Raw genomic sequence first — 20,063 nt, 5'->3', positions numbered from 1 at the left:
GCACCTCCTAGGGTCTCACTAACTGTTCTGGGCACATTATAGTTTGAAATATGTAAAAAGTTGGCATAATAGCTTCACTCAACTGGCCTTTTGTGCAGTTATGTTATGCTGTCGGTATTCATAATGCGAGCAATCTGTCCCTGGTGTCACCTCGTAGCACTGAATCACCCATGTGATAATTATAGCTGAATTACTGCTTCTTGATAACACAAACCTTTACAATTCAGGAACTTCTGAAAGGATAACAATGTGTCAACACCTTTGCACCTGCGTATTAATTCAGACCTGGGTGCTCCAATAATAGTGTATTTTTACCTTACACTCTTTCTTCATCCACAAAATCATTTCTGTATCTACACATTTTTCATGTGTCTGTGTATCTGATCTCTCATGAATCCATATTGAATCAGCCCCAATCTACAACTTACCTTAAGACTGAAATATAACCATCAAAACTGCAACCCCAAATTACACAGATATATTTGGCTCACTGATGGCCTTCAAAGGTCATTGGCTATTAATATACAGCCCTGTGCCCTTCGTTTTTTTTTTTTAGAGTTTTATATAGCGCGAACTAGACTGGAGACATCGGGTATCGGAGCGCTTTACATGAGCACCAGTTTCGTTACAGAAGGACACTTTTGGGCGCTACAAACAAAAGTGCCCATGACAGTAAAATCATCCATGTGTTTCTGGAGTCATTCTTTCATTAATCTCAGTGGCTTGATAGGTCTTTTAATATTCTTCAAACTGTCTTCATTCTAACAAGGGCTCAGTTGATAAAACAGGGAAGGACGGCCTCAGTCTCAAAATTAAACCATGTGAATTCATGATGAGTCTGCAACACTCTTGCCCCGCCTTCACCAGAATACAATTAATATCATTATGTCCAATGTTTTCATCCACAGGCCTTTAACAAGAGGACCACAGTGGAAACTTGTAAAGCACAAAATTGCTCTTCTCAGCTTGCCAGTCTGCGTGTAAACATCCCAATAGTTGCCACCACATAATTTGCACCTGCACTCCTCATACTCCTCCAAGGATGGCTTTGCTGTTAAGAGGCCTGGCTTTCTGCTTGGTAATGGCGTTCTCAATCAATTTGGCTGGATAGGTGAGGAAGGAGATGGGCCGGCAGTTGCTCAGCTGACTGAGGGCGGCTGTGGGTTTTTTGGGGAGGGTGTTGATTTCTGCAAGTTTCTATTCATCCAGGAAAGTGGCGGACGTGGTGGAGGAATTGATGATATGGGTCAGGGTCGTGCTGATTTTCTTAGGTTGTAAATGTGATGGGGCAGGAGTCTCTTGGGGTCCACAGTGGATGATCCATATGATTGCCACTGTGACGTTTCTGATGAGGGGGGTCCACTCATTCAGATGGCCTTCTTGGCTGGTGGTGGGTAGGATAGCTAAGAATTCTCTGAGGATGGGTTGGTGTATAAAGTTGTTGTAGATGTTTGTGATTTTGCTGTGGAAGAAGTTGGATAGGTTGCCACAAAGTTGTTGGGAGGCAGCACAGTGGCATAACACAGGCCCCTGCAGCACCTGCAGTGCGCTGGGGCCCCAAAGTTACAGTGGGGCCCCCCCTCACCACAGAACTCTGCCCGAAGAGCTCCTTAATGAGTAAGCAGAGGGCCCCCTCAACGTTTGTTACACCAGTGAGGCAGCAAGGTTGTTGACAGTGGCTGAGGGTGATGTGAGATCCTTGACAAGAAGATCTAATTACAGCTGTTGGAGCTTCCTTCGATACAGTCCACTAGTGCTTTTTTTGATGTCTCTAATTTGTTGATTCTAACAGATCCTCTCTCTCTCGCCCTCTGGACCATCTGCTGCCTCGATGGAAATAAAATTAGTCTTTGACCAAAAACAACAAATGAATGCGCTTTCGCACCCAACACAGACAGTGATTAACAAGTGCCTGTCTCCCCATTTTGAAGTGAACCACAGTATGTCAGTTCACATAAAAACCCATTTGGGTCAAGATTTCTTAGGTCACCAGACAAGCGTGTTACAGGTTCCTTTAACCAGATCATTGCTAAATACTGTATATGTCGACACACATTTGTTTAAAACAGTATGGTTATGCCCACAAACTCACATCAGCAGTCAATAATTAGGAGTTCTATGCTATCCTATGGGATTTGTAGAGCGCACGGTGACCCGAAGGCATCCCAGCGCTAGTGAGGAGAGGATGCACTGGAAGACAGGGATCAGCAGTCTCATGAGAGGTCAAGGCTAAAAGAGTCAGGTTTTGAGGGCTTTACGAAAACGCAGCTCAGTGCCTTAAGTCCTAATGGCCAAGGAGAGAGAGTTCCACAGCTTGCCTACATTAAAACTAAAGAAGTGTCCTCCTTTTTTGGCTCTTTTTACTGCAGGGACGGTGACCAAATGCAGGTTGGTGGAACAGTGTACCCTACTGGTAACTTAACAGGTAAAAAGCTGTTGAAGGATGGGAGGACCTTTCCCATGAAGAGATCTATGGGCGAGGCACAAGGAATTACATTTAATTCTTTGAGCAGTGGGGGGCCAGTGGAGATCCTTCAACCCCTGCCGGACTGATTGAGACCTGGGAATGCCCAAAAGCATGCGTGCTGGCGCATTTTGTACAACTTGTAATTTCTGAGTGGAAGCCTTGGGGGAACCCAGGTATAGTGAGTTACCATAGTCCAGGAGAGAACGAATCAGTGCCTGAACTACCACCCCTCGAAGTTTGGGGGAGCAAATTCAAAATCTTGTGCAGCATCCATAACAGATCAAAACAACTGGCTGATATTTTGGTGGTCTGGACTACCATAGTCAGTGTCATCAACCCACATCACTAGACTTTTTATAACAGATTTTTTTGCCAAAGGGGGACCAAGGCGTGTAGGCCAATTCAGATTGTGTTAGGTAGGGGACTGGTTCAGGGCCGGACTGGCCGGAGCGGGCACCAGCCATTTTCCCGCTGGGCCAGAAGGGTGGGGGCCGGTTTTGGACCGGTGGGTGCTGTTTTTGCAGCAGTGCTGCAATAAAAGCCCCTTGTACCAAAAGGTGCTGCAGTGTTTTCCACACACGACCACCAATCCCATCCCCCCCTACTTCCCCCCGCGGCCGGTCTGACTCAATTGCCAGGGCTGGTTGCATTCCCTGGACATGCTCTCGAGTTTTTGCTCCATTGAGCTTAAGGCGGGATTGACTCATCAAGCTGGCTATCTGCTCCCAGCAAAGTCCAAAATTGGCAGAGGACAGATCGGAAGCAGGCGTGAGTGAGTGCATCTGCAACCGCCCTCACTAGAACTCTTTTACCACATTCCCCACGAACGTACCTTCTCACAACACTCAATGAACATTGCCAGGGCACACAGACTAAAACACCAGAAACACAACAATATTTTGACCTATTTCCAGCTGTTTTGCAGCATTTTTCCTGGGTAATGCTCACCTTATTTCTTTTTTTTTTAATTTATTATTTTTTTTAATTGATTTCACACAACAATCAGCCAGACATTGTAGAGCGATACACGATCACAGTGGTACATGACATAGTTACATATGTTTACAACCAAATTAGAAGAGTACCCATTTATGCTCACCTACTTCTTTCACGGAACTACCTACCACAAAAACAAAACGTTCAAAAACTGCAGCGAGTCTGTTTGCATTTCGTTAGAGAAATTAATGTAGTTTTCAAACTTGGAATATTTATTTCAAGAGCGTTAGAGAGGTATTTGTTATAAAACTGGGAGCCAAGCTTGTATTTACAAGTGCCCTTAATTCACTGCAAAGTCGTAAACAGCTACTAAATAATACAATAAGTGCAAACACCATGGGATTCATTTCAACTGGAGTTTGTACATTTTGACACAATTATAGTGCATCATTTTAATTTTGCAGCTTAAATCAACGTTTTATGTTTCTTGCATGACTGAAGTGAAATTTCGGTACAGAAAGCCCGTTAAAGAGGAGAGCGCGAAAACAACAGTTTGGACACACTGCGCCACCGTACCTCGTCAAGGCATCGCTCATACTGTTCTCTCTGGTTTTCGTTCTCCAAAGCCAATGCCGAGTTCTCTGCCTGCAGTGAAATAAAACAGGAACAAAAATTAATCAAGGGATATCGTGTGCAACATGACAACTTGCTCGATATATGAACAACCTGGCCCAATCTAAAATGTACAACATGTTCAGTGCACTTCTTATCTACCCGCTGCTGCATGCATCCTAGGAGGATTTTGAAAATATTCATTTAGGGCTACAGTATGTATAAGTAAATCAAGGGGGTTTTGAAATGCGGGCCCTACTACATACTAATTTTAAAGATGGTCTTGAAACACAATATTACCAAGGGTGGTTTAAATGAATTCCTTGTTGTACCAGAGCAGAAGCGAAAATCCCTTTCAAAGCTATGTCACGGCTCATGGATTTTACAAGAGTATGGCTGTTATTCCATAAAAATCAGGTGGGAGCTCAAGTTCAAATAGGAGATTTGATACCTAAAGACTAAATCACAGGTGATTTTCAGACTGCAATAAGCAGGCTGCATAGAATATAGCTTCCACTCTGTCTTCATTACTGAGTGGTTCTCTCGCTACGAACATTTTAGATTAAGTAAGTCAAACTAGGTCTTTTGTGCACCACAAGTCTCCGAAAGTTTAAAAAGTATGACGCTTATTTAATAGGCAGAAAGAGATTCAATAGTAAGGTTCTTTCCGACCCACATCTCTTATTAACAGCAATGTCAAATTATACGCAAAGATCCTGACTAACCAGTTGTTGGCGGTCCTCGATGCCTTAGCTGACCCGGACCAAATTGGGTTTATCCTTCGACGCAGCACCAGCCACTGTATCCTCGAGTACATATAACCCTGTCACGTATCAGAACGCTAGGAGGCCCAGCGACCCTCCTGCTGATAGATTTTGAAAAAGAGTTTAATGGATTCATCTCGATGCTGGTAGGGATGGGTCTTGGACCACGATTCCAGGCATATGTCAGGGTCCTCTAAGAGGGCGCTTGAGCCCGATTGTGAGTTAATGTTGTTTTATCAGATGGCTTTCCTGTGAGAGGCACCAGGCTGGGGTGCCTCTTGACTCCACTTTTATGTGCACTCGCTATTGAGCTGCTGGCGGTGTGGATTTGCTGCAATGCTCGGGTATGAGGCTTTAATTGGGGGTTGGCATTGGAGGATCCTCCTATTTATTCTCAAACCAGCTGAAATAGGACCCAGGATTCTTCAGATCCTCAAAGCTTATGGGGAAGATTGCGGGGTTCAAGTAAACTGGGGCAAATCTTTGCTAGTCCCGATAAAGGTAGACCGTCGGGGTGAGGGTTGGCAATCTAGAAACCCAGAGCATTGGGTTAGCTTTCAATACCTCAGGGGGCATATATCCTGGGAGATGGACTTGACATGGAGTCTGAATCTCCCCCCTGTGGTGCACAGAGTGAGGGAGGATCCCCCGCTTAATACCATGGGAGGGGTTACTTTATATAAAATGATGATCCTACCCAGACTTCTCTATGCCTTACAGAATTATCCCTTTCACATCCCACAAACTTGGTATGATTCAATCCTGACCATGGGAGGTAGATTTATCTGGGCCGGAGGTGCCCTTAGGTGGCCTTTGGGAAATGTACTCAGCTAACATATGATGGGGGCCTTGCGATGGCTTATATTGGTCAATATTATTGGGCGACACAACTGCTCCCTATTAATGACAGGCTACTCGAAGGACGGTACGACCCGGCATATATATAGGCTTACCAGCCATTTTGGGACTAGATAATGTGCTCCAAGTTCTGTATGGTGCACCAATTCCCCCACATATACCAGAGGGAACCCAGGTATCATTCAGGGTGTGGAGAGCAGCTCTTTAATGGATGGGATGGGATGCGATCGTAGACTTACAAGGGAGACCCCTCTATGGGTGTGCACGCTCAGGTATCCACCCTTAAAGGATTCAAGTGGTGGGACAATATTGAGATATCAAGAATTGGAGATGTATGGGGCAGGCACCATATGACACCTTTCCAGGAACTCCAAACGGAATTTCAAATGCCACCCTCCCAAATCTATTGATACCTACAACTACGACATGCCCTACATTCATATAATGATGAGCTGAATGATCTTCCCGAGAATTTCCCCATGGAAAATCGAATTCTTATGGGCCATTTGGGAAAGGGCAGGGTATCAGAGATTCATAGATCCCTTATGATACACTCGCCTACCTCATTGACTTCTCTAAAAGAAAAATGGGAGGGTTGGGGAGGGGCTCTTGGCGAGGCAGACTGGCAAGATGCCTGAATGGCTCATCGCACTTTGGCAATTTTGACCAGGCTTCATTTTATTCACTTTAAATATCAACACCATGCTTATATTACCCCTCTCCGCTTGTGAAAGGCTGGTTTGATAGACTTCCTGTCATGCTGCTGGTGAAAGAATCCCTCTGGGGATTTTTTCCATGAAGTGTTCCAATGTCCAGTGATACGAGTATTCTGAGATGATGTGTTAGGGCCCGATTCACAGAACTAACTTAAGACAAGATCCTAAACATACTACTTTTGGTATTCACAGAAGTTAGGATTTTGTCTTAAGTTTGTCTTAAGACAAACTTAAGACAGATTTAAGACAGTCTTAAGACAGACTGAAGACAAACTTAAGACAAACTTAAGACAGACTTAAGACAGACTTAAGACAGACTTAAGTTAGGATTTTGTCTTAAGCTTGTCTTAAGTCTGTCTTAAGTCTGTCTTAAGTTTGTCTTAAGACAAACTTAAGACAAAATCCTAACTTCTGTGAATACCAAAAGTAGTAAGTTTAGGATTTTGTCTTAAGTTAGTTCTGTGAATCGGCCCGTACCATTTAATCTGCAGTGGTGGGTATGACAATCAGCACTGATCCGAAATTAGCTTTGCTTGGGATCTTGGATGAGTTGGGGGATTTGAGGGGGAATAAGAACACTTGTTGGCCTGGATTTGCTATTAGCCAAGCGGGACATAGCTTGCAATTGGACCTCTTCTGTGGCCCGTTTGATCGATGTTTGGCCCAAGGGGATGGACTGGTGCGGTAAACGATTTATGAAGCCAGCAGATCCCCGCACAAATATGAAAAAAGTCTGGAAAAATGGTGGGATTACCATGGATTTACCAGCGGGACCTGTTACAAGTATAGAAGGGCTACCATGCTGTACCTGTTCCATATATATGTGTTATTGATGACAACATGAGTAATATCCTTTCTTTAGTACAAGGCAAATGTTTTGATGTTAACCTTTGAAATATCAATAAAAAATGTCTCTATGAAAAACAACAAAAATGAACTTCAATAGTTTCTTCCAAAACAGGAATGTCAGGTCAGCAAACTAAGACACGACTGTGAGAAACATTTGTCTAGGTTGGGACAAATGCAATTACAATTGCGTCAAAGAGCCAGTGAAGTTTCCGAAAAATATTAGCTGCCTGTTTCCTGTCTCTGCTTGCCTTTAAATTTACTTATATTCATGCTATTCTATTTTTGTAAATAAATGATTTAGATACAAGTATCTATGTGAGGAGCCATCTAAGAAAGGTGTTTTTTATGTACATGGATAGCCACTCATGTTGCAATGACATTGTGTTGGGGTCACATTGGTGCGTTTTTGAAGAACGGACCTAAAGGGAAAAATATCAGATGAAGAATATTCATGTTAGATGTGAGATAAATGTCGAAGGTGCACTATTTTCAGAACAAAAACAAAATGCACAACTTTATTATGTATTTTTTTCTTATAGAGGCATTTTTGCTTAAGGTGTTTTCCAGAGTCAGACAGTCAGAGTGTAACTTAGGACGTCCCAGTGCAGTTGGGAGAAAGAGTCACTTCATTTGGGGTGGCAAACAACATAGAAGAATTGCCTCTTGATTCTCAAATAAAAGGGATCACTGACAGAATATCCAAGACAAAAATATTGTGTGGACAGAAAATCGTGTCAAAAATATCGAAGATCAAAATTTCGATAAGGCAAGTGCAAATAGGTAAGCATAGATTTTACTATTCTTAACTCCGTATCTACGAACTTTGAAGATAAATATATTGTCAAGGTATATATATGTGAAGTTAAGTATAATAAAACTTTGCTTTCCCATAGAAACGTACCGTTACAATATTATTTTTCTAAAATGTATTTTTTTTTATATTATATGGGAAAACAAGTCTGCGCAAGAGGCGCTCTTTACAATTTTCATGCATTACTGTTATACAAGTAAAATATATATTTTTTAAAAAATTTTATTTTACAGAGTTTTATATAGCGCGAACTTGACCTGAGTCGGGCATCAGAGCGCTTTACATAGCACCAGTTGCATTACATGAGGACACATTCATCTTTGTTAGGCACGGGAGATTACGTGATTTGCCCAGAATCACAGGATGTTCAGCGTCATTGCCGAGACTCGGACCCAGTTTCCCAGATTCAAGGTCGACCGCCCTAGCCGTTAGGCCAACTCAACAGCGAAACACACAGCTCACTGATCACCATCTTAGTCAGTGGAAAAATAAGGACATAGTGTACGTTAATACTGTAAACAAGCAGCATCTCTTGTCTTAAGCATGACAGGTTCCCTCTCCACCATTACCCTGAGATGGGGGAGCATCATCTCCCATTTCGTCAAGCCTACAGTATGCCCTCCACCGTCCCCGGATTTTTAAAAATGTATGGGAGCATCCCCTACTACAACACGCCACCTTCTCAGCCGCCATACAGAGGTCCATCCCACGATGCCACTCCAGTATATAGGGTGTCTCCAATACCCCCCAGTACCTTGTAACAAACCTTTTGGCCACGATCAGGCCCAGTGCACTAAAGATGAGTTTAGCCCTGGTCAGTTCCACCTCACCTTCACAAAATTCTTGTCCACACCATATTTTGGACTCAATATTTTACCCGAACCCTAATAAAAGATGTTATTATTACCAAGCACAATGGCACTACTCTTATCCTCTTTACAAGACGAAACACTGAGACAACTTTGTCCAGTTTCACTGTGCAATACTGCCGGGAACGCATATGCCCCCGGAATAGGTAGTTCGCAATATAACAAACCAGAGTTCATCTTTACGTGTTCCTGTAAACACCGCAAACACGACTTCCCATCATTAAAGCCAAAATCTCCAGAACAATAATCAATGAAGCAGCTTTTAAAACATGACCACCATCACAAGATCCCAATTTGTTACGGAAACTCGTCAATGTCCAGCCAAGCAGTGAGAGGAAGGGCGGGTGTGCGGCTGACGGAGCAGAGCCGACATTGTATCATGCTGTGAAGAAGAAAAGGCAATGGGGTTTAAAGGCCAGGTGTCAAGCTGAAAATCAACAAGCATCTCAGAATCCTATGAAGGTATCACTGAAGAAGGTCAAGCAGAACAAAGTTATGACGTGAACTTTAAAAGGACTGGCGGGCTGTGAGGACGCCGGTTGCCATGCGCATTTTCTTGTTATTCATAAGAAACCATTAGTCTCTTTATAGAAAGGTTTATTGATCGACACAGACACTCATTTGTCATGCCAGTACAGTACATTAGGAGCTGTCCAAGTACTTCAAATGCACTCAGCATTTTTTCCTTCATGTTTTTAGCCTACAATTTAATTCGCATTTGTGATCTCAAGGCTTCAGATCTAAAACATAAGCACAGTAGCAGTAAATAGCAGAAAAGTATAGGGCTGAGGTATACAAAATAGACTTCCGTAGTTTTTTATCACAACTATTGCCAATTGCAGCATTTATTTATTTATTACCAGTTTTCTTTAGCGTGGACTGGACCCACTGAGTGTCAGAGAGCTTTACACAATTCTAGATTTCCAGTTCCAGTTTAGCCGATATTCCATATTTTAAAAGAGCTTATAAATCGAGGAAAACATAATATTCATATATATATTTAAATAACATATTCACTTAAAAAACAAAGCCACAAGTGTTGTCGTCAATTATGTAATTTCAGATGTCATTGGTGATGTTATCAATAATGTCCTAGAACATTTCATGAGTCATGTAATATGTAAGGTAATAAACAGTGCATGCCCAGGGAGCAAGTTATAGTAACTTCAGTGAGCTACTATAAGTGGGGAATTACAGAGGGTTTTTGAGTTTAAAAGGCTGCATTTTAACTGACTAGTTTACCTAATGCCATGCAACAATTGGAAAAGCAAGGTTCCTTTAAAAATAAATGCTGAGATGGCGCTAAAAATTATACCACTAGGGTGGCCAATGAGAGAAAATGAGGATCACAAAAAATACCTCTTAGCAGAATTTATAAAATGACTTTCCTTGTGTAAGTAGCAGCTAGTTTGTCATTTATATACACAAAACCCTAGCTGCAAGTTAAAATACTATTTTATGGCAAACTACTCTAAATTTAGGAGTCAGTACCCTGGTTACCATGGAAAGTAAGTTAATGCCCACCCTCATTGTGACCCTTACTGATTTTGATCTGAGAATGTTATCCTTCCGACTTCCTTCTCATTATACCCGTGAGTGTATTTCACTGCATTAGATAGGGCTGCAGGTAGGCAGAAGAGACATTGCTATGACATAGTCCTGCATCACAGGAAGTTTAAAACCCAAGCACATATGTCAAAACACAAAGTTGCATGATCAATTCTATTTTGACTGCAGGTGTCAAAATAAAGTTTTTGTAAATGGTTCAGAATTAACTGAATATGCAACTTTTTAAATTACTTACAGATTATTATTAAATGTAAATGTATTTAAGCAAGGCAGCTCTTGTCGTAATGGAATGCTCAACAAAGTAAAAAATGCTAATACATCAAGAATGTCACAAATTAAGAAAACTGTTTGCCAAAATTCTGAATTGAAGTTGTAAAACTGTGGTTAGCAAAATAATATACCATAGATCCTGACTCCCTTCCCTCCTCCGCATCCGTGACCACCCCGACTTTACCCCACACGATGGTCCAGCTCTCAGGCGCACAGCTACAAGTATTCATGATATGCGACATAGTGCACCCCTTTTCCCTAGTTTCTCTGTCCCCAGTTAGTTGACGGTTAGTTAATGGCTGCAACCCTATAGCCTCTACGACACCCCTTACAGGGGATTACTCACATTGCACGGCCCCCAAGCGGCGAGGTGATCACTGCGCGCTCCAGTAGGGCATACCCAGCGGCTGGTCCCAGACACATACCTGCAGCCCAATTCAGGGTAGAGGCGAGTAGCCCGCGGGCCCACGAGACTGAGAGACCGAAAGGGATGTGACTGGGCGCTCCTGATATGTAAGCCTATATGATAATGGCGCTATCGCCTGTGCCTACGTGTATAACTGTTTATGAATGCCAATAAAAATGTTTTACAAAAAACAAAAAAAAAATGATGATGTGACTAGATACCTATGACACAATAGATAAACATGTCAGTAGAGGTAGGTGTAAATCCGTGGTTAAAATAACGTGAGTTGCAGCTCAGTTACGGCTTCTACTTTCTCAGTAGGAATTGTGCCTTTGCTGGAAAACATAAACAGGATTGTGCCAGACTGATTCATGCATCCCCTCAGGATATATTGGCCTATACTACTGCTAGCTCACAGTGCCAACACAAGTCCGCCTAAACATGAGAATGTAACAAATGGATTGGGCAACCTCAGACCAGGACAACCCTGACTCCCTAAGGATTCACGGTAACAGATTGAGAACCTTTTCACCCAGTCACTCGTAATACCCAGAGACATACACCAGAAATACACAAAGAGGCATTTCACTTTTTATTGAACCATTGTGATTCTTGTGTAATATATATGCGCTGCAGTGATTAATAGACAGAAGCAGATGAAAGTGATTAGCAACATGAAACAGAGAAAAGGATAAGCAATTCCACCATTGTGCTGAAGCAGTATATATATGCTGGCATAGAAGTACTGAGTATTGGGTACTCAGACTATGAACTCCCTAACCTCGTCGCCTAGGGAATTTGATCTACCAAATCCCCTACTGGATGATCTACCTTTGCCATTAACTGTGGGTGAATGTGTTCATGTCCGCGTCTTGGTCACAAGTTGGACATCCCTCATTGCAGAGGATAAACAGGAATCTCCTGGGCTGAGACTTTGACAAACAGCGACCTCGCAGTGACAGCAGAGTGCTCCTCTGATTTGAACACGGAAATGCGTGTGAATATATAATAACAGCATCCATGCTTCCCTGCCGAGGCCTCAGCCAGGCTGACATTGTCTATCTTGTTCTGATACCTTTGTCACCTTACAGACGAACAACAAACAACTCCATTTGGACAATGTACTTTCAAACCGTATACTAATGTTCATGGTGCTGTGACAGTGTACCTAAGAAGTGAAAATGTAAGCATTGTGGATTCAGAGAAGCTAATCCTGCACTGTCATTCAAGCAAATGTGTGTCAAAAGTCATCGTGTAAAAAGAAGGCAACTTAAGAAACGTGTGCGTGTAAAATGGCAGGGATTCTTCCCAGGTCTGACCCAGCCATGTGACACTAGCGATGGAGTTTCGGAGCTGTAATTGGAAAAACTCACTTGTGGCCAGTAATCAATCATAGTCTACAGCAGTGACTGACATTGTAATTGCCCTCTCTCTTCTCCTACTGCTAATATTATCTACCTTAACTCTAAAAAAAATCTTATAGTTTTATGTGCTGTCTTAAATACAAATGAGACCTCTTATGAAGGTTCCATTAGAAAAATAAAGCAGATTAGAGTTACTGAGCACTAAGTGCAAGGGTTTTCAGAAATAATGCCATTTCCCTAGCTGGGTTCTCTGCCCCTTAGTGAGTGGCCAATGCACTCTACATCACTCTAGTCTGCATCACTGCACTCTACACCACTGTACTCTGCAGCACTCCACCCTATGCCACTCCACTCTACGCGACTATACTCTACTCTGTACTCTATGTCACTGTACTCTGCATCAACCTACGCCTCTGCATTCTACTATATGCCACTCAACTCTTCTCTGCACCACTGCACTGTAAACTACTGTACTCTATACCACTTCATTCTGCATCGCTCCACTCTGCACCACTGCACTCTGCACCACTGCACTCTACTATGCACCACTCTAATATATGTCACTGCATTCTACGGCGCTACATTGTACACCATTAATTTCTATAGCGCTGCAATCTATTCCAATATACTCTGCAACTCTCTAGGCAAATGCACTCTACACAGCCCACTCTACTCTATGCCACTCCACTGTACACCACTCTACGCCACTGCAATCTACTTTGCACCACTCTACTCTATGTCAATGCACTCTATGCCACTCTACTCTACGCCAGCCGCGGTCGGTAGTAGGAGTAACTGCAGGGCGGTGACGTGGGGAGGGGGAGGGGCAGGGTGGGGGGTAGTAAACTATGGATTACGGAGGTTTACAGGTAAGTTAACATATAAATTAATAAAACTAATTTTGTTGCGTGCACTGCATCCCCAAATGGGATGCAGTGCATGCAACGAAATTCATTTTATTAAATTTATATGTAAACTTACCTGTAAACCTCCGTAATCCATAGTTTACTACCCCCCACCCTGCCCCTCCCCCTCCCCACGTCACCGCCCTGCAGTTACTCCTACTACCGACAGCGGCTGCTCTACGCCAAAGCACTTTATGCTAATGCACTCTATGCCTTTGCACTTTACTCTGCACCACTGTACTCAAGGCCACTTCACTCTACTCTACATCACTCAATGCCACTGCAATCTACACCAATGCACTCTACGCCACTCTACACTACTGCCCTCTACGACACTCTACTCTGCAAGACTTCACTCTATGCCACTGAACTCTTTGCCACTCTACTCTGCACTACTGCATTCTATGCCAATGCACTGTATGCCATTGCACCCTATGCCACTCTACTCTGAATCACTCCACTCTACCCCACTGCACTCTGTGGCACTTCACTCTATGCCACTCCTACTCTAAACCCCTCTACGCCACTATATGCCACTTTACTGTGCACCACTCTACACCACTGCACGCTATGCCACTCAACTCTAGTCTGCACCACTGCACACTATGTTACTCTACTCTATGCCACTCTACTCTATACTACACATTGGCAAAGACAATAGCTCTTGCATAGGCGCAACCTATCGGCTTTGCCAGTGCTTGTTTGCGTTTTGTAATTTGGTATTCAAGGCCTTGCTGTAACTCCTGGACTGAGTGCACTTCTCCATGCAATGAAAAGTTTCTGTTCATTCAGTGTTTGGAAGCAGATAACTGACCCCATGGACAGGTCTAGTTAGTGTTTTGACAGCTTTTCAGGGGGGATCTCTTTAATTTGTGCGGTGTGGTGAGTGGCAATTCCACAAACATACAGGACATTTTTTTTTTAAATCTTTTTTAAAAGTAAATGTGCCTTAATGAACAGGAATGCAATAGCAGTGATCCTTATTAGAAAGAACATAACATATTTGGCAGGAATGGCAGATGGTCCTTTTGAGAGCTGAACATTTCTATTCTAAATATGGTCCACTGAAAAATGCGGAAAAACTCCCAAGGGAAAATGATTTGGAATGCAGGCTCCATGTTGAAATATCATTTTTAATACTTTCATCAGTTTTTGTTCTATTGTGCTTTCCTTTACGTAATTTGTGCTTTCCACCAATTACTATGAAGCACATTTTATATATGTGTTTTAATGCTATAGAAGTGAAAGAAAATAAATGTGGCCCAATAACAGGTAATTTAAAGCACTGCACTAATAAACACACATTCACACATGTTTACTAAAGTGCAAAGGCCATCTTGCAGTCTATTAGTGCAGGAGAACAAACTTGATATGAGAAAAACAATGTTTACTGATCTCACAAATTGCATATAGGAAGTACTTTGCACGCAGACCTAATTCTCCTATGGTCACAATGCCTCTTCAAGATCACTTTATCATACTACACAAATGTATCCCCTTGTATCCTGGTTTTGGTTAAATATATATAAAAAAACACGAAAAAGTATGATGGTATATACATCATGTATACAAAGGTGCAGAATGCAATATGCTATTTATCATAATTGCTGTCGGATGGGGGAGGGGCATCTTGACGCACTCAAAACTTGGCCTATTGTAGGTCATGGCACTACTTCACAGACTAGTCAATAAATAGCATATTACACTCTGCGCGTCAGAGTGTGTGCATCTATATAAAAGGTAAAAGTGGAGGTATGACTGGATTTATAATGTTTAAAAACCCCACACGCACATTTTAAGTGCAGCTAAAGTTTTCAAATTAAACCTGAAAAACACTAAAATTAGCAAGTTATGGTTAGGACCACAATCCATACAACTCACCATCTCCGACCACTTCCATGGAGTCCCAGTGAGGTGTAGTAGCGGCTAGTGGATGGGGTGGTGTGGTGGGGGGTTAATTAACAAACAAACAAAAAAAACGTACCTTAGAACAGCCAGCCAGCCGGCCTCCGCCTCCCCTGCACCGTCTTCCTTCCTGCAGTCCGTCCGGCAGCAGGAAGCACCCGGCACACAGGCTCCCCTGAGCCAATGACAACACTGCGTTGTGATTGGTCGGAGCGCTGTGGATTGGCGCTCAAACTCGAACAGTTCATGTTCCTACAAGGCTGTGTATTTCAGCCTGGTAGGAACATGCAAAGTACGCATTAACTGTTTGGTCGGGCAAGAGGGCCAGCCAAACAGTTCATGCATACTTTGGGAGTGCAAACCACTCCTCCCCTGCGCTGCCCAGCCCTTCCTGAGGTCTGTGAGTGTCTGTGAAGTGTCAAGAGACAGAAGAAGCCAAGAGAAGAGGGAGATGTGGGTAGTCGCGGGGAGGGGGTGGGGCGGGGGGATGAAATCGGGGCCTCATGGGTGACTAGACACAACTTAAATCGATGCCTTGTTTTTCACCTGACGTTCTGAGTGACATCACTGACAACTCGCCCTTGACTTGTTTGCTATGTTGTCACGCTGCATGAAAAACACCCCTTTTGCTGCAACCTACGCACGTAAAATTCTATATGCCTCGAGAAGCACCAAAGTTACCTCGAGTTCAGCATTCTGTTCTAAGGAGCAGCTTAAGAATTATCGCTTCATACTCAAACAAGAATCGAGCTGTCATCTGGCTCACCGGAAGAATGGATGGCGATGAAACATGACTGGCAGTGCGCACATTTGGCAGCCCATCAAATCCGAAAGGCTGTAAAATACGACCACTGTCAAATAATGCATGTTTTTCTCCAACACGACATGGCAGCTTCCTAATTTTCAGCGAATTCATTGCTGTGGTAAATCATTTACCACAGCCTAAGCACTTTGCTCATGTAAAGTGCATGGTCTCCGTACGAACAATCAAACTAATTAATTGTACTCTGCAACGTTAATTGAATTTTTTTTAATGCCCTAAAACGGATCTAAGACTTTACCATCTTTAGGACGACAGGTTGTGGGACTGGTATATTAAGCATGGGTACATGAATGATCTGACATGCGTATTTATGACAGCATCTTTACTGTACCATGTGTATGTAATATGCGTATGATAGAGTCGATAATGCAGTTACAGGCAAGAGACATCATAAAATGTGTCCAAGGCCAACAATAGGGGGTAGCAGTCGCTAATATGTGCCTGACTTTCAAAGCATGTTGATTTGTTATGTTTTTAAGGCTATTATAAACATGGCCGCTGCCTCACATACCATATTAAAACTGTTTTTATATAAAGTTTGCAGTCACAGCCTTGCAACTTTTTGGCACTGACATTGATATAGGAACCGTGGATGTTTACTGTAGCCCACAAAACAAACGTATTTTATGATTGCACCAAAATGACAGGTCAGACTATGACGTAACTCATCAACAATATATAAACTCGATGACTCATAGAGATGTGACGCCACGGTCAGGGCGACTGACTCCGGAATCTGGGGATCACGGTTCGATTCCCGGCGCCAGCGGCACATTAGCCCAGCACCATGTGACTCTGGGCAACAGCTTGCTTAATCCCCCCGACGGCCCCCAGCGCCTAGAGACCCTTAGAGGATGGTTGTTCGCGCTTTACAAATGTGGATTATTATTATTCACATGGGGGATACGATTGGTCCATGCATCCCAGCGTATCAGATTCAGGCGAGAATCTCTCGATTTTTACAGTAAAAAAAAAAGCCTTCATTTTACTTTCTCCCGTCTGAAACTGGCCGCATTTCAATACAGGTTAAAGTGAAAATGAATCCCCCATACCCCACCACCACCCCCGATTATGTTGTTAAAGCCTCTATGTTGGCACGGATGTGTCTGGTATCAGCATACAGGCGGTCATTTTACACCTTATTTTAAACGTTTCTTGTGTTGTTTTCACATTGAACTCATGAGAGTAAAAGGCTATCAGAGACATCAGATCACTGCTTAATTTTTAAACATTAAGTGCCAGAGCCCACGATGTTCCTCAGGAAGCCACTGAAGTTTGCACCACCAGCAGTCACTGCCATCTCTGCTAAATACCAGTACCAACACCACCTGCTAACCATTACATGCCTACAAATGGGGCTATTTGGACTTTACCAGGTGACCCAGAGCTTTAAGAGTGGCTTGGACATGCAGGGATAATTAGTTTTTAAGTGTATATTAAATTGCTAAACACTCTCTGCAAGTGCTCTTTCAAAAAAGTAGACTCACAGCGCCACCATGTGGTGGACTGTCATAAATATGTGCTGGTGTGACAAAATAAGTGCTGGTGTCAAGGACCAGCAAACACCAGCACAAATTAGGCAATGCATCAGAGTTAATTCTGGAAATGAAGAGGATAGGTGCAGTACTGTCTGTTATGGTTCGAGTGGGGAAGAATGCCCATTAGTTTGATTACCAGACAATTTTCCCCATTCTGCACCATTCTTGGGAAGGATATCACCCAAAGAGGGACTTGACTACCATCTTTCACCTACACCAATAATGATGTGGTGCATTTCTTAACTCTTATCTCATACTTCACATGTGGGGTAAGTATAAATGATTGCAACAATCAAGAACCACATAGAAATTCAATGAACCACATTTCATGACAGATTGACGGAGCAGTGAATTTCTTATACATTGCTTTATTTATGTACTACACAGGAATAATGACTGATTGTGATAAAGGTGTCATTTTGTTAAACTGTCAAACGCCTCGTTTAAAGTATATTGTATCCACGATGCCCACTACGGGGACTATCGATTCATCCAATGGAAGAAACTCCTTAAATATACGGCCCACCCCAATACCAATCGGAGTCATTAAACGAACGACACCAGTTAATAAGACCTAAGAATTGGGAGTGAGACCCCACAATCTTCTTTGAACTGTTGTAGAAACAGGATCTTTCAGTGAGGCTTCAGATAGGACCAGATGAACTGCTGCCTTAATGCCTCAACTTTAGTAAAGAAAAGTCACTGGAAGAAAAAGTTGGATACAACGGAAAGAATAAAGATACCAAGGGAGAATATTCATCTTAATAAGACTGCAACAACCAATAAGCCCCAAGTGCAAACCGTTCTATTTAAGAAAAACTTCAGCTGAACGTTGACACAACTTTCCATAGTTATTCTCCAGAATCTCAGGGATATTAATAGTTAAGGTGACTCCAATATACACCAAGGATTGTACCCATTCTCTCGATCCTGGCCGGGAGGAGCCAGCTTGGATATGATCTGAGTCTTATCCAAATTTAACTTGCAACTGACGACTTCTCCAAATGATTGGGCTGCTGCCACTACTGCGCGTAGACCACTGATCAGAGCAGGGGTCAGGACAGCGATGTCATTCACATACGCAAGCATTTTTACTTCATAGTGGTGCATTCTAAGAGACTGTATCTCTTCCATGCATTTAAGAGATTGAATAAACAGTTCAATATAAAGAACAAATATTGAGGGGAGAAAGATTACCTCAGAGTGGTACCGCAGAGAATAGAAATAGGATCCGAAAAACCTGCGCTGCGGATCCTTGCCTTAAGGCCAGAGTAAAGGCGTCTGACTCTCGAGACAAAGACTGAGCCTAAGCCAGTGGACTCCATGACCCCAAAATGAAGGGCCAGGAGACACGATTAAAGGCCTTCCCCGCATCCAGACGGATCACACGGAATGAACCGACGCCAGCAGAGGCCACCTCCAAGGCTGTAATTACTGTATTGATATGTGATGCTGTGTCCAGGCCAGGGATGAAACCATGCTGGTTTGAGTCCACCAATTCTGAAATGATTACAGACGGCCGATTAGTGAGAACGTGTGTATAGATCTGAGAATCAGCGTTAATTAAGGATATTGAGTAGAACCAACCACTGAATGTAGGATCTTTTCCCTTTTTCGGAAAGATGCTGATATTTGTCTCCACCCAAGACTCAGGAACCCTAACCAAAAGATCAAAAGAATTAAAAAGATCCCTTAACCCTGGAGCCAGAGTCAGCGTGAAGGTGGCATAAAACCCTAATGGTTTCTGGTCGTGACCGAATCCTTTCCACTGACCAGGGAACTAACGGCACCTTTAGCCTCCCAAAGAGTAATGGATGCCTCCAACTTGGACCGCTTATTAATCAATATATGACTGAATGAATCGAGAGATGTCTTTGGTGGAAGAAAAACAGTCCTCCATACAAGGGCACTAGTAGAACCGGTGAAAAACCTCACAGACTGAAGCTGGACCGGCAGTAAGAGACCCATTCTCATCTCTGATATGATAGATAGTATTACAGCTAGATCTGTCTTACCCTAAATGATGTAATTCACCCCATTTCCTCACTGTTTTAAAAAAAAGTCAAATACTGGTCCCTTCCGTTTTTTACCACCCTATACCAAATAGAGTTTTCTGAGAGAGGCTCTTGAACAGTGAACTGCTCCAAAAGGCTGTCGGCCCAAGGTCCATCCTTCACCATGATACAATATACCAGATCTGATTCCAAGGTACTGAGAGTCTGTTGAGTCATGATTTCTTCCATCAATACCATCCTCCTTTGATGGGACGCATCCCAGACCACCGGGAGTGGTGCTGACCCGATGATGAATTCAAGAAACTCTCTGAAGTGGACATTCATAGAGCTGACATAGTCACCTTCCAATAACAAACTACGTTCAAATCTCAACGCCTGAGTAGACA

The 20,063-nt window shown here is 42.9% G+C and overlaps 1 protein-coding gene across 1 annotated transcript in view; it reads right to left on the bottom strand.

Moving 5' to 3' along the window:
• The window catches only part of NCKAP5 (NCK associated protein 5), a 704,458-nt gene that overhangs the window by 227,015 nt on the left and 457,380 nt on the right, over positions 1-20,063 (bottom strand). Inside the window, exon 6 of the mRNA XM_085647329.1 lies at positions 3,980-4,048. Coding sequence (XP_085503455.1) covers positions 3,980-4,048 — 69 coding nt within the window. The remainder of the gene's footprint in view (positions 1-3,979; positions 4,049-20,063) is intronic.

The sequence above is a fragment of the Triturus cristatus genome, chromosome 3_2, assembly GCF_964204655.1.
Source record: "Triturus cristatus chromosome 3_2, aTriCri1.1, whole genome shotgun sequence".
Classification (NCBI taxonomy): Eukaryota; Metazoa; Chordata; class Amphibia; order Caudata; family Salamandridae; genus Triturus; species Triturus cristatus.
The sequence above is the reverse complement of the archived record's forward strand: the minus strand, read 5'-3'. Positions and strand labels throughout refer to the sequence as shown.